The sequence below is a fragment of the Centruroides sculpturatus genome, unplaced genomic scaffold (assembly GCF_000671375.1).
Source record: "Centruroides sculpturatus isolate CEXI.00-Female unplaced genomic scaffold, Cexi_2.0 scaffold835, whole genome shotgun sequence".
Classification (NCBI taxonomy): Eukaryota; Metazoa; Arthropoda; class Arachnida; order Scorpiones; family Buthidae; genus Centruroides; species Centruroides sculpturatus.
The window spans coordinates 10,978-27,604 of NW_019384995.1; the positions used below are offsets into that span (position 1 = coordinate 10,978).

The following is a 16,627-nucleotide window of genomic DNA, read 5'->3' on the forward strand; positions in this document are numbered from 1 at the left end:
AAAAATTAAAAGACAAAGTCGTTCTAAAAATATATATTTCAGACGATTACCATTTTTACAAAGTGTTCTAGAACAAAGTACAGACAGCTGGACCTTCCTTTTTAGGCTACACAACTGCCTATATTTAAAAAGTTCCTTAAAAACACAAAAAAACCAATAAATATTAAGAAAAAATCTTCTTTAAAATTGGAATGGTAAATCTTACGACGTCTTGTTACTTCATCTTTGTCCATTGGGTTTCTGGCTCTCTGGCTCTTTATCTACTGAGGATTAGCGCTGACAAATGTAGATTAGGCCGATATCCCTCTGGTGACGAATTATAGCGATATATTTGGATTTCCGTCAGATGAATAAACAGTGAAATAGATTGGATTTGGATTTTTTTAAATAATATATCATAATTACTATAAAATGGCAAAAAGGTTAATTTTGGGGGTAGAAATGAGTTTTATGAAAAAATTATAAATGTTAATAACGAGCAAAAATCTTCATTAAGTCCAACACCATTGGAGATATGACATGGCCCCCTATCTATCTCCCTACCTGCTTGACCTTTAACCATCAAAATTTAATAGCATCAATGCCTTAATACACAACCTCCCAGAAAAATTTATAAACTTTTCAACAAAAGGCACAGGAGTTAAAGCTTTAGTGAGTGAACAAAATTATGTACACACAAGCAAACAAACATCTTCTGTATTCTGTATATAAAATTCTGTATGTATGATGTTATACATACAGAAAAAAAAACCCCAAACTTTTTGCATTTCTCAATGTTTCAAGATACTGAGTCCAAAAATGTAAAAATCCTGGGGATAATATTTTGACTGATTATCATACTTTCATTCTGTTATTTATAACAGCTGGAAAAAAGATAATTTCATAGAATTCCAAAAAGTAAAACATAAATTTTAAAATCACACCCTCACTTCAACTCCTACATTTTGTCCTTATCCAATCTTAGGCATCTTTCACACAATCCAAGTGTTTGCCTAGATGAGTAAATACATGGTTAGGTAATGCCCATATGACATTGAATCATCTGGATTTCACCCAGGTACTTTCCCATTTGAAAATGAAAAATCTCCATAGTCCAGTCTAAGGATAACATACAGAGAAAAATTGTCATCCTTTGTTTAGTTCAAGAGAAGTACAAATATGGGTCCACCTTTTGGTGGAAAAAAGACTGCTTCTTGGAGCTTTCTATGTACAATTTGTAAAACTTAGAGCAGACAAGCAAATATTAAAATACTATTTGTTATATTTTTCATCATTTCAGACAAAGTAAATTTCAGAAAGTTTCAAAAAATAAAATTTGAATTTGCTTGTATTTTAAATACAGTAATACTCAGAGTTACATAACACATGACTTACATAATTCGCAGTAACGTAAAATGTAAATCTCAAAAATTGGAAAAAAAACCTGAGTAGAATAACATGTAATTTTACAAAGAGTTATTCTATTTCAAACATTCATTCATTATCTCTCTCTTCCTTTCTTTCTTTCGCACTATACCAATTTATTACTTTATTGCTCTAATCATCCTTTACTTTTCAGTCTAATTGTAAGTACGTATGCAAGTGTACCAGGCACTCTTTCTCGTAAACAAGGTTTTTCTACAGTACTAAGTGAAGGTCGAGCAGCAAAACCAAGCACATCTTCATTGCTTGTTTTTCTATATGTATTTTTTCATGTCATTACTGTACAGTAGTTTGCCTCGAGTGATTTGTTTAATACATAACCTATTAATATTTCAGATTATTTTTATTTCTTTCTTTGTTTTGTTTATATATGTACTTTGTATTTCTCTTGTTCTTTTATACAAAAAAATAATATAAATAATATATGTAGTACACATATATATAATAATAATAAATATAGTATTGAGTTATTAATTATATAGTTACACTTAAGCAATTTACAAATACATAAAATTTGAATTATGTAAAGGTCTATGGCCCGCATTACTTACGTAACTTGGGGTATTACTGTATTCAGTACAGCATTATTGAAGCAGAAAATACAGAAAATTTCAAGACATTTTTTTTCCTTGTGATTAGTTCCTAAACAATACAATATAAATAACATCCCATGTTCATGACTTACAAAGAATCTACATTGTATTATAAGCAATCTAAAGACGATTTAAAGTATACAGAAGAATCTGCATGTAATGAAAAATAGATGCAAATACTATGCAATTTTATGTAAGGAAATCAAGCTTATATGAGGTCCTGGAATGAATCCCACAGATACAAAGGAACATTTTATAAATATTTGGGCAATACAAGAGTAAGATTATTATTTTAAATTAAATTTCTTAATAAGAATTACCTAAGTCAGCAAAAGGATCAATTTTAGCATTAAGTGTTTCTAAATTAGGTGTAGAAGCATTTCGTGGAATAGTTCCTGTTGTTAATCTCTGTCCAGTAGTTGCAGCAGAAGGAGGAGGACCAGACTGAAATACAGAATCCCAACTTCCAAGAAGAGATGAATCATGTGAAGACATTGCAGCAACATTAAATGCAGATGTACTCGTTGGAATGTTAGATTTATGCTTAGAAAAGAAAAGGAATTATAAAAGATATATATATATATATAAATACATATTTAGGGAAGAAAATTATGGCAGATAACAGACTGACTTATAGCATTTAAATAATTTTATAATTTATATTTACAGTAATATAGAAAAAATAATAGTTACCTGAGGTGTACCATCTGCACTATTTGTTTCTCTCAAAATGTCAAAGCTTGCTTTTTGTCCAAAAGGATCAAAGAAATCATCTACAGGAGCAGCATTATCACCTGCTGCATTTGAAACATTTTCTTTCTTTAGCGAACTGAAAATATTTTGAGATTGTTGTTGATTATTCATAGATGGAACTTCATTTGTTGTTCCAAATGGATCAAAGATATCATCAAATTTTTCTGTGGAATGTTCAGCAGCAGTGCTTGTAATGAGAGGAACAGACTGAGGGTTACTCAAAAGATCAAAATTACTAGTAGTACGGACTATATCATTATCAGAAATATCGAGAAGACTAACAGCAGGTTTACTATCTGCATTAGATTTAACATCTCCAAGATTTAGTAAATCTATTTCAGGAATAGTTGTTTGTGGTGGTTTAGGTCTAGGAGGTGGAGGTCTCTTTGGTATTTCTTTGGATAAAACTGAAGATTCACTTTCTGTCAAATCATCAGCAATCTGAAAATTATAAATTTATTAAATCACATTGAAAATGACTTATGCTAAATCTAAATAATATTCTTATCTGCATAATATACCTTAGCTGTCTCACAAGATGCAGCATTTTCTTCATCTTGCCAATTTAAAGAAGCCATAAAATCTGCAGCAGTTACACCATTAATGTCCACACTTGGCCTACCATTAGCATTCTGTGTTGTAGAAAAATTACCTGTAATAGTATTATTAATAACAATTGTTATAATTGTGAATTTTGATTTTCAAATAAAATTTTAGATAAAATAATTTCATACCCAAACAATTCTCTAATTCTTCTTCACTGTTAAACAATATTTGTGGTGTTAAATCTAACTGTGATATTCCCAACCATGCACAAGAAGGATCTAAAGATTGCTCTTTATCAGCTACTTTCACATGTAAAGTAACAAAAAATCCCTCTGGATAGCGATCAACTTCCTCAATTCCATCAAGATCACACCTACAAAAAATCAGTTATTGACAAACACACAAATGAATTTTATTATTAACAAATTTAAAATAAAGGTGTTACCTGCTGTAATTAATTGTTTGTGTGCCTGGATTAATGAATCCTGTATGAAGTTGCAACTGAAATATCCTAATGGCTGTTACCTGAACATTCAATAATGATATATTTTTAATATTTTATCAAAATTGTTACTTTCTCTTACATTTCTCTTACTTGAGTGCTGAATTAAAATATTAAATAATATACAGAGTGTCCTACATAAAATCAGTCCCATTCACTGAAAATGATACAAATGAATTTAGGCAAAGAAATCTAGAAACTTTAACATTATTTAAATTTACAGAAACTTACAGAAGATACTGAAAGTGATATTCATGGGCATCTATGCACCTTTGTATGCACAGTATTTGTATGCAAGTATTTTACATAAGATCAATTTGAATATGTAACCACATTCAAACTGACCTTACATAAAATATCGATGTTGATAGCTTCAATGCTTCTGCAAATGCTTTTCTTCAGTTGCATATAGTTCTGAGATTGGTCTCATATATTTTCCCTTTTAAATAACCCATATAAAATTTACATCCTTAATGTTTCATCTCAGTTGGGTTGATTTTAGGTGGGACACTCCACAGAAATCATTTGGCATTATGAGGAATTAAAAAAGCACTGAAGCATCATTCTGAAAATATGTTTTCTGACAACCCTAAATTGTCATTATTGCTCAAATAGTTTAGCCACTAAAAGAATCTATAAACGCAAACGCTAATTAAAATGCATCTGAAAAACAAATTAAAACAAATACAATAGAGCATCAATTATCCAACTCGATTAGTGACTGGGGTTGGTCGGATAACTGAAAAGTATGAAAAAATACATTATTAGTATATCCCATGTAATTAGTATATTACTATTAACCTATTTTCATCAACAAAATTCTTTTTAAAATAATAATCGTCACTATTGTATCATTAAAAATTATTTTTAAATTATTTTATTGCTCACAAAACAAACAACCACTCATAATTAGAAAATTAAGCCTCATTTAAATACTGGCATCCCTTTCATGGTTGAGCCAGTGTTGCCAGTTAAAACACCAAAAATTTAACAAAAATAATATTAAAGTAGCCAAGGCATAGCCAAATATTATAGCGCCACATCACTAGCAGACATTTGAATTTGCTAACTAGAATGCAGTCAGTTAACCAATGTGACGGTTGATCAGAGGTCGGATAACACTGGACAACAAAAAAAAAAAAAAAAGCTTTCAAATGTTTCCTTTATTTCATGAGTGAAATCTTACTAATTTTGAGGTGAGAAAATTGAATATGACAAAGAAAAATTTTTATTAGCTCTAGTTTCTGTGGTATACAATAGGTGATTTTTAACAGCATAAGAGAAAACGATACATTTTAATTACATATGCTAACAACATTGAAAGTGCTTTTGAATTTTTTTAAAAATTACAGTAACATTCTAAGAGTTCTAAATTAATAGAAGAATACCTGGCAGGTGGTTTGGTATGAAGAGAATCATGTGATGACTTCATGAGATCGTTTTCTTTTGGCTTGCCTTTTGTAAGTGAGTTCTGGTGCATCCCTACACACAAACCAGCAGTAATCTGCAAGCATTACTTCATTCCAATGGCCCTGATATCTTTGTTCCAATACAGAAATATCCTGATGGAATCTTTCCCCATGTTCATCACTGACAGCTCCACAACTAGGAGGGAAAAAGTCTAGGAGGGAATGGAGAAAATGGATTTTGAGGGACATGTTGCATCCGAGTTGATGATATTTTTCCAGAAGTATTGTCACCGAGTGTAGTTATTGTATCTTTTGTTGATTAAGAATCCACGAATAACTCCCTTTAAGGCTTCCCAAGCTTCCTTTTCTTTTCCCTCCAAAACATGGTCAAACGCGGGATCCTTTACAAGTTTTCGAATTTGTGGCTTAACAAAAAATACCTTCCTTAATCTTTGCATCACTCAATCTAGGAAATTTGTCTCTTAAATACTTAAATACCTGTCCTTTCTAGTTCATACCTTTGACAAAAGTTTTCGTTAAACCCATCTTGATATGAAGGGGTGGAAGAAGAACATCTTTTGGGACCATGAGAGGCTTGGCAACGATATTTTTCTTGGTACAGTCAAGATTTCTTGCAGGCCAGTCCACTTGAATGTAATGTGATTTCCTATCCCTACTGTCCCACATATATAAAAAGCAATATATAGTGTATCCCAGTATTCTCATATATATACAAAAAGCATCATTGTACTCTTAGGAATGCAACTGGGATACACTAAATCCCAGTTGCATTCCTAAGAGTACAACGATGACTTTTAGATCACCACAAATTTTCCACTTGTGCTCAGCATAATTGATTGAGTCAAGGAGGGCTGTCATGTTTGCATAAATATATATTCTATAATAGAGTGTAGTTTATTATATGCTGATCTGAAAAGTTCTACAGGAAAAATGCCAACGAAAATTTGAAATAATTGAAAATGCACTATTTTGTAATAAAATATTTTTTACAAATTTTACTGTAAAACCTTTCTCATATATTTTTGTATTATTTACATCAATCATTTAAAATTATAATTTAAAATGATTGATGTAAAAAAAAAAATTTTAAATCTTTAGCAGATCATATTTTAGCTCTTGTAGACCACTGGTTGGGAACCGCTGCTCCAAAGCAAGAGCTAATCGGTCATTTTTATAGTGATTTTTTGAATTCAGCAGATGAAAATACATAGGAATATGTTAATTTTGAGCCCTAAACAACATCATTGTTGTCCAGTGTAATCGATGCTCTACTGTAAATTAACTGTGCATTTAATAATAATAATAATAATAACTCTCCTGAGGTCACCACCTGGTCGTGGTGGGAGAGCCCAGTAATTTTACTGAACCATAGGGCAATGCAGGCTGGAGCACAAGCTCCTGGTAGGGACACCCATGCCAGTAAGGTCTATGGGGAGAAATGAAGCTAAGAGTGACCACACACCCACATTATGTGGATATAATTATCATGGTAGTAACCAGATCTAAGTATGATACCGGCTTGGACGTCGCCCAAGTTAACAAGGTCAACGTTCGTGGGTTAGGCAGAAGCTCACGTTCGAAAAATAGGCTCCAGTCTCCCTTGGTTACCAGTGGCGAAAGCAGCACTGGCCCAAGTATGGCTACTGCAATGCCCTCAACAGATATGAGGAACCAACCTAGCCTTGGTGTTTCTTTGGCAATACATCCACAGACCATAAAGGCTGGAAAACCACGCCAACGGATGAAAGGGACATCAGAAATGAACGAGTTTGTCATCCGCACTTACTATGCAATCACAAAACTCGAAACAAACATGACAGCATACAGACAACAACTATACCATAGATTCTCACAACAATATCCTCACCTCACTGTCACAGAACAAAGGGTTGTTGATCCAAAAGAACAATTATACACAACAACCTTATCCCACAAACAACACTTGAACTTATCAAACAACAGGTTGCTGATCAAATACAACAACAGACAGAAACATTTAACATTATTAATGAAGATCACTTAACCTGTCAGGATAATCCAGCAACAAGCATTGATAATAGCACACATACAACAACTACAACTAATGATACTACAGGCACTTCCTCATTGATCACTGATAACATAGACATAGAATTAGTTAATACTCTCTCACTTATATTTCAGGAAACACTCACTAAATATACAGGCACAGATCCCACACAAAGACCACGAATACCGAAAATCAACACGTCAAAGGTAGTAGGGAAAACACTAAATTATGTAAACACTCACTTACTACCAAACTACATTCATTCAATTTCTACACTCTCAGACATTCATACATTAGTTTATGCTGGGGCAGTCACAGTAGTAACACACCATGGACTGAAAATACACTCACAGACAGACACACACAAAACACAATCCTATCACAAGCCTGCCTGGCAGAGAAGAATAGAAACACAAATAAATGACATTAGACAGCAATTAGGCAGGCTGACACAATACACTAAAAACAACATAACACCCAAATTAAAGAAACAACTCAAAAACATTTTCAAGAAAATCAAAACACACACAAAACACGAACATCACAACACACACATTACAGAATACATCGATACACTAAAACAAAAACTCGCAGCCAAAGCACGTAGACTCAAACGATACAAAACATGTACACTACGAAAACAACAAAATAAATTATTCACAAACAATGAAAAACTTTTCTACAGACAAATCAGTACCAAAACAAACACTGATACACAGCACAGTGGCACACCAACAGAAGAAGAACTCACAACTTATTGGTCTTCTCTTTGGTCCAATGCTGTTACACACAATGCTGATGCAGGCTGGATCGAGGAGGAGAACAGAAACTTGCACAACATACCAACTATGCCCTGTGCTGAAATAAACGTACACGACATTCGCTACGCTGTTAACAGAACACACAACTGGAAGACACCTGGTGTAGACAACATTCACAATTTCTGGTACAAAAAGTTTACATCACTGCACCAGGAACTAGCTAAACATCTAACACACATCATCATCAATCCACAAGACATGCCAAAATTTCTTACTCAGGGCATCACCTACATGAAACCTAAAAACAACAAAACCACAGACCCCACACAATACAGACCAATTACATGTCTTCCAACACTCTACAAATTATTGACATCCTGTATCACAAACAAAATATACAAACATGTTGAAGAACACGACATTCTTACAGAACAACAAAAAGGTTGCCGTAGAAATCACAGGGGATGCAAAGAACAGTTACTCATAGATTCAGTCATTCTACGGCAAGCACACAAACAACACAGAAACATACACATGGCATATATAGACTACAGAAAAGCATTCGACAGTGTTCCACACAGTTGGCTGCTACATATTCTACACATGTACAAAATACATCCATCACTCATTGCATTCTTCGAAAACACTATGCAGCACTGGAGAACAACACTACATCTCAGGGTTAGTAACACTTCCATACAAACAAACGAAATATTCATTAGGCGAGGAATTTTTCAAGGAGATTCCTTGAGTCCTCTCTGGTTCTGCCTAGCCCTGAATCCATTATCCAACATGTTAAACAACACGCAATACGGCTACAATATCAGACACGAAAAAACAACACAGTTTACACTCTCACATCTCATGTACATGGACGACATAAAACTTTATGCATCCACACAAAAACAACTTCATCAACTCCTACAAATCACACATTCATACACTAAGGACATACAAATGGAGTTTGGCCTAGACAAATGCAAAAAACTTCACATAGAAAAAGGAATCCTGAAGAAAGAAGATTTTGCACTTGGAAATGGAGACGTTATTGAATCCATGGAAGAGGGCGAGTTCTACAAGTACTTAGGATTCCAACAGGCCAAACTAACAGAACATACACAAATAAAGCAAAGATTAATTAAAGAATACCAAAGTAGGTTAAATGCCATTCTCAAAACACAGCTAAATGCAAAACACACAGTTAAAGCAATAAACACATATGTCATTTCGGTACTCACATACTCTTTTGGAGTTATACATTGGACTCACACAGATCTCGAGCAACTCCACTCCAAAGGAAAACAAGAACAACACTTACTAAGCATAAACAACATCATCCTAAATCCGCCACAGAAAGATTAACCCTTCCACATAAAGATGGCGGACGTGGCCTGATTGACATTATAAACTTTCACTACAAACAAATACAGTCACTGCGAGAGTTTTTCTACAGGAAACAAGAAACATCACAGTTACATAAAGCAGTAACTCTAGCAGACTCAAATAACACACCATTAAACTTATACTCACATCATACAGACTTGACACAACATATAAAAAGCATAGACACCATTAAGCAATCGTGGGCTCAAAAGGCACTCCACAGCAAACATCCTTATGACCTGACTCGGGATTCTGTTGACAAAACTGCGTCAAACAGCTGGTTAGATCGGGAATGCCTCTTTCGGGAGACAGAAGGGTTCATGATTGCCATTAGCAGCAGCTCATAAATACTAAAACTATAGAAAACACCTATTCAAGATACAACACTCACAAATGACACATGCAGAAAATATCACATCATGCCAGAAACTATACAACACATCACTCCTGGTTGCAAGCTCTTGGCACAGACAGATTATTTACACAGACATAATGAAGTAGCAAATATAATACACCAAGAGCTTGCAAAGAAACACAACTTGGTAGACATTCACGAACCATACTACAAGTATATCCCACAGACAGTATTGGAAAACAACACGCACAAAATGTACTACGACAGAGCCATAATCACAGATAAAACAATTTACCACAACAGACCAGACATCACACTCATTGACAAACACAATAAAATCACATACATTATAGACATAGCCATTCCAAACACTCACAATGTACAAAACACATGCACTGAAAAAATTAGCAAGTACACAGAACTCGCCCAGGAAATAAGGCATCTGTGGAGGATGGATAGGGTGCTTATTGTACCTGTTGTTCTCTCCTGTACAGGTGTGATACCACACACACTACACAAAAGCCTGGGAACATTACAATTGAATAGAAATACATACATCACACTACAGAAGGCCATATTGAATACATGCCATATTATTAGGAAATTCCTGAATACAGACACTGACACACTTATTTAATTTTTGTTTTTGGTTGCTATGCCTTGACTCTGGTCCGGCCTAGTACACAGCCACTGGTGTGAACCAAGTAACCCGCTAAACCCAACATAATAATAATAATAAACCATTAATATTATTACTATTATCACTGAAATACCATTAAAGGTTGAGCACAACTCACGAACTGATAATTAGATTCAAAATCATGAATATTTGATTTTAACATTCTGATTTTACATAATTCACCAAACTTAGAAGTTTGCATTGTCATCAACATTAAACCTTTTATTTTGAGAATATTAAAAATTCAATATATAAGTAATCAATCTGTTATAAGAGATTAGTATAAATATTTATAACTAACCTTTCCTTGTACTTTTCCGCCAAATGTAGAACGGGCATGATAGACAGCCACTGAGATGTCTCCCATAGTAGTTACATTTAAAGGTATGGTCACCTGGTTATCAGTCATATTGTAATGCCTATTCAAATTATTTAAATTATTATTGTAATACCTAGTCAATTTTAAGTTTATATTTGTTTCTAACTATTTAAATTCATTATCAAAATCAAATTACTTTATTTTTTCATATTCTTGTGAAGTTGTCAGTAGTCTTTCTTCGCCTTTATGAACTTCTGCAAATGGTCTACAACCATCCCTTTAAGAACATATATTTTTAGTATAAATAAAAATAATTCATATGTATATGTAAAGATAAAAAGTTGTACCTGAGTTTTGTGAACAATGGTACTGGTTTCATTGATACTGATACAAGGGTAATTAAATACTGATGAGGAATTACTGGACTTGGAGAAACTAAGCCTGATACATAATGTATATACCTAAAAATAATCTTATTTCCTATACAAAAACTTTACTATATTAAGAGGATACTTTAGATTGAAAATTTTACCTCAGTTGTGATGGAACTAAATTGACAGGACACCGTTTAATTGCAAACATTTGCAATGCCTCTTCTGGAGTTTGAAACAAATGACAAAAGACAAGAAAACTACAGACAAGAACAGCTGAAGATGCTTTACCATCCTAGAAAAATTATCTAATTAGGGAACTGTTAATTTAAATTATTTAAAATAAAAATTTCCATACTAACCAGACAGTGAATAATACAAACATTACGAATATCCTGTTTCAACCAGGAATGCATACTTCGACAAAGTGATATTAGAGTTTGAAGAGTTGGTGCTTTCCTCATTGGCCAGCCAGCCTCAGCAATCTTTGCATTAAACTTAAATGAAGTGTAACTTCTCCCAGAAACATTGTAGATAGCATAATGATTTCGATGTCGTGCGTCCAAAAGACCCCTTACATCTTCAACATGATTTCTATATGCTGATTCTAACCCCTCTGCAGGATATGACATAACTGGCAAGATAAAATTTAATTCAATTAAAATGTAAACATAAAATTGATAATATGAAAGATATAATTAAACTATAAAAGCAATAAAAATTACCTGCAATTCTACTTGTGATATAATTAAAATCTAAGTCTTGCCTTGCTATTGTTCTAAAATAAAATTTAAAAAAAATGAATATTACAGAATTAATAAACAATAAAAACAGTAAATTTTAACACAGTATAATCTATTTAATATAATTACTTTGGGATTTGCCTAATTGACACTTTATTTAATATTCCATCAATTAGAAATCAAAACCTCAAGTATATTTCCTAAAATTTTATGAGAAATAAAAAAACCATGGTTTTGAGGAAACAAGATTTTGAGTACAAGATTGCAAATTTTGACAATGTCAAAGAGAACACCTAAAAGATACATATCACTTATAAGGTTTGGTAGTATGTAGAAATTGACTTTACAACCTCACTAATGCAAAAATGTGATTTTGACCCATTATTGGAAATATCAGATTTTGGTCACCAACCGACAATAAGTTATCATTAAGTAAATAATAGTATAATTCATTAAAATTCTGGCTTTATTGACTCTTAGGTTAACACATTTCAAAATTATATAACTTATAACTATAATCAATAAAACTTCATTATTAATAAGTAATTCATTCAGTAAAGAAAGTAGTCAGCAGACAAGTCAAAGTCAGAAATGCCAGAAATTTAAATTACTGTATGATGTTAAAACATTGGTAAAGAGTGATAACAATAACCGATAACTATTTCATGTCCAACCACACCAGTCACAGCCACATAATATGAGACTGCATAAAAATGCTTTATACCCAAAGACAATAACTAAATTCTGATTATATAAGCAGAGTTTTTAGAGCAGGTTTTAATTTATGTTTTAGAACATGATAACCTATCATACTATACCAGTGACATACCATAGTAAAATGTAATGGTACTTAGCTAGGCTACATTTTTGTCTTAAGAATTGAGTTTTGATATGCAATTATATATAAAGCTTCTTTACCATATTTGAAGCATAACCACTTCATCTAATGATAAATGAAGTCAAACATATTGAAAGCATTCTTGTTAGTGAAAAGTAAAATTTATTATAGGTTAAATGACTTAAAACAATTAAGGAAATTTTTGGCAAAATTGGATATTCTGGAACAAGACAAATTATTTTCTTTAAAAAAATAACTTCCCTCAAATTAAGAATTTCCTTTAAAGTAATCCCTGTTTGAAACACCTTTAATTTAAGAATAATGAGGAATAACTAAGAAAAAGAAATGAATAAGAATAAATGAATGAAAGTTTATTATAAAATAAAAAAAATATATTCTCCTATTTCCTTACACACCTTGATAAAACAAGCTATGCGTATTTGAGACTAATCATCACAATTCATATAGAAAATGGAACTTTACTTGGTTTTTTCATTTGTTCCTCTCTCTTTTCATAGATTATCATAGCAACATCTGCATTTTTTACTTCTTGACTTTGCTGGATCTTCCTATTTACCTAGTTAATACTAAGGTTTTAATAACCATCTATATATGACTTCTCCTTGAATACAACTTTGATTTCTAGGTAGAAGACTAGAACAGCCTCTCAAAATTGCTGTATATCTATTTGTTTTGCATTGATCTTGGTATAAATAACCTATGCATTCACAAGTTTCATGTGAATTCCATGTTCAAGTTCAAAAAATATTTTATACAAGCCACAAGATATATCACATCATAAAAGAAATATCACAAGTCAAATTTAAAAAGCCTAATTATTAACTCATACCATCTGGACAGTGAATTTTGTTGGTGGTTTTGGTGCAATTTAACTAATTATGAATTTTTGTTTTCTGTTATAGGTAAGATAATCAATTTTGATTTAATATGTCAAAGAGGAAGACATATTTGCCTATAAAGCTAGACTAGGACAAAAATTTTTCACGCAGATACATTACAGGAGACTAAAATTATGGATTTGTTACAGGGAAATCTTTATGTAAAAGATGGAATCTCATTATTAATTCAATTAAATTTAAATCAAAACATTAAGTTAGAGAAAATGATTGAAAAAGTGAATAGGATATTCTCATGAATGGAAAACTTGGATGAGGTGATTGTGGGATTTGAATCTAGATTGAAGTTACTAAAGAAGTTGATGCAGGAGGAGAATTTGGTTTCAACTGCAGAATGAGTGAATTTGCAATGGCAAATATCAGAATTTAGTTTAGTATGGAGCAGAGTATTACAAATGTTTTGTAAGACGCAATAATATGGTTATTTTGGGTCAGATCAGAAGGATAAGATCCAAATTAAAAATACTATGTTAACCTTTTTTTTGCATCAAGTTGAATGTTGATAATGATATAGATGTTTCCTTTGTTATAGATTAAAATATTGTAAAACTGGAAGGAATATATTACTTTTTTGTAGTTTTGAATTATAGTGATAAATTTAAGATTATAAGTATGTTGTATAAGCTGAAAGGTTCTGATATTTATATAATGGATGACTTGACTAGAGAAGTTAAGAAAATAGTGAGAGCCTTTGCTAAAGAAAAAAAAAAGGAAAGGAGCACAGTAAAATGATGGCAATGCAGGTAAGCTGAATGATAAGGTTTTCACTTATAACACTTCCTCAAAGAGGATGGAAATGCAAGGTGAATCATGACCTCATTCTGATATTTCAATAATGTCATGGAACTGTGAGGAATTTTGAATAAATCTTATTTGTTTTGACAATTTTCGAGGTTGTTTTCTATTGGAAACTTGGTAAGATGGTAAATCTGCTATTGAGGAGTTCTGTGATCATGAAAATTTTGTAATTATTGAGGAAACCTGTTATTGCGAGATTAATTGAGGACATTATATAAGAGGTTAGATGCTTTTGTTAAGCAAATTGTTAACTTAATAGAGTTTTGGTACATAACAGGTTTTATTTAGTGATCAAAATAAAGTAAATAATAAATTTATTTTTTGTTTTTGTATCTAAGACCTATTATTTGAGAAGATATTTGGAACGAGATTGTTATGGTTGTTCAAAGCAGGGCTGCAGACTCGGTAAAAAACACTCAACTCCTGATAATTTTAGTAGACTAACTCTGACAAAATTAAAAACCAAGTCATTTTATGGAGGGGGCAGAGGCAGTCATAGGGGGCATCCTACTCTGAACTCTGAAAGGAGTCCTGGGCATTTACCCAAATACTTTTATAGTTAGTATTTTTAATATTTAACTTACATTAATATTTATTTGTATAAAAAATTAATTTTTAACAAATATTTAATAAGAGGAGAAAGGGGAACGATAAAATTCAACATTTACATATATTCAACAGCATTTGCACTTCAATTTCACCCTTTCAGAAGAATTAGTCCAACTAAAAAGTGTGCAATCTAGCTACTTCAGCCCCTTGTTCAGAAAAGAAAAATATATCAATTAGTCTTGCTCATTCAGAAAAATAGAGTACTCATTTAGAGCAGGGATGATAAAGATTGATTCAAAAATATTCAAATTCAATCAAGTCAAAACAATTTAACTACTAAACACAAATACTATATAGAAAACTACATATTTAATAAATTGTTGCATTTTGTATTTAAAATAAATGAATTATAACAAAATACAAAAACATTTTAAAAAATTATTAAATTTAAAATAAATTTTCTTTCATTTAAATAAAAAACTGAATTAAATTTGAAATGCTGGAGTCAACACATTTTTCCTGACTCCGACTCCATAGCCCTGATTCAAAATTATAATGCTGATATCCTAATGGGTGACTTTAATAAACATACTGGAACTGACCTAAAGGATTGGCCCTGGAAATTTTGGGTGAGTTAGACTGATGTTGGTTATTGAGAATATTGCAGGATCTGATAGTAAACATGCAAGTTAAATCAATTTTAAGTTTGTGAGAATTTTGGCAATCTGATTATGAATGGTAGAGATTAGAGAGCCACTAAAGGCTGTTATTCTTAAATGAGTTCTTTAGGTAATTCAGTTATTGATTTGGCTCTAATTAGGTGTTATGTTACCGGTTCCAGGTTTTGCAGTTTTGGATGAAGTATTTAGTAGTAATTTTCCTATTAGGCTGAATTTAAACTGTAATTTGAAAGAGAAATTTACTAAGATAGTAGCAAAGCCAAGATCAGTAGACTCCAGGCTATTTTGGAAGAATGATTGCAGTCTAATGGTAAAGCCAATTGTGTTTAATTTGTATATTAACATCTTTGTTAAGAAATTGTGTACTTTAGAATTACTGGAATGTGATCTGGGAGATTGTGATGTTAAGATTCTTACTTACATGGATGATTTGGTAATGTTGGCAGATTCAATTGGATTACAAAAAGCTATTAATTTCACTGTAGAGGCCATGCATAAATTATGTCTTAGTATTAATGTCAACAAATCTAAGGTCATGGCATTTTGTAATGGTTCATGCTAGAATAGAAAAGTGGTATATTAAGCATAACTTGATCAAAGAAGTGAATAAATATAAATATTTGGAAGTAGTTTTTCAATCAAATGGAAGATTTTCTAAGCCTTCAAATCATATTGTTAATAAAGCATATGTCAGTATAAAGATGATTATTCAGGTATGTGAATCTAGCAGATTAACAGCGTGGTCAGATAAGATGACATTATTTGTAGCTTTTGTTCAATAGTCAATATTTTATGGTTCAGAAATTTGGGGCTTTTCCTGGATAGAAAGAGAAAATGCCATTCAATTGAAGTTTATTAAGTGCTTTATTCCTTAAAGAGATTGAAATTCTAAATAGATTAGATAGGAGGGAATTCTGTTTGTTCTGTTAAAATTTAATATAATAAAAAGTACCGTAAGA

General features: G+C 31.9%; 1 protein-coding gene across 3 annotated transcripts in view; it reads right to left on the reverse strand.

The window, feature by feature from the left end:
- LOC111633105 (cyclin-G-associated kinase-like) overlaps nucleotides 1-16,627 on the reverse strand; it is a 40,267-nt gene that overhangs the window by 10,971 nt on the left and 12,669 nt on the right. For all 3 annotated transcript variants that reach the window (XM_023377637.1, XM_023377635.1, XM_023377636.1), the window contains exons 8-18: nucleotides 11,869-11,921; nucleotides 11,506-11,777; nucleotides 11,305-11,438; nucleotides 11,120-11,233; nucleotides 10,969-11,049; nucleotides 10,755-10,872; nucleotides 3,760-3,839; nucleotides 3,503-3,687; nucleotides 3,290-3,420; nucleotides 2,709-3,209; nucleotides 2,336-2,558 (exon numbers count right to left, since the gene is read on the reverse strand). In XM_023377637.1, the coding sequence (XP_023233405.1) occupies nucleotides 2,336-2,558; nucleotides 2,709-3,209; nucleotides 3,290-3,420; nucleotides 3,503-3,687; nucleotides 3,760-3,839; nucleotides 10,755-10,872; nucleotides 10,969-11,049; nucleotides 11,120-11,233; nucleotides 11,305-11,438; nucleotides 11,506-11,777; nucleotides 11,869-11,921 (1,892 nt within the window). The remainder of the gene's footprint in view (nucleotides 1-2,335; nucleotides 2,559-2,708; nucleotides 3,210-3,289; nucleotides 3,421-3,502; nucleotides 3,688-3,759; nucleotides 3,840-10,754; nucleotides 10,873-10,968; nucleotides 11,050-11,119; nucleotides 11,234-11,304; nucleotides 11,439-11,505; nucleotides 11,778-11,868; nucleotides 11,922-16,627) is intronic.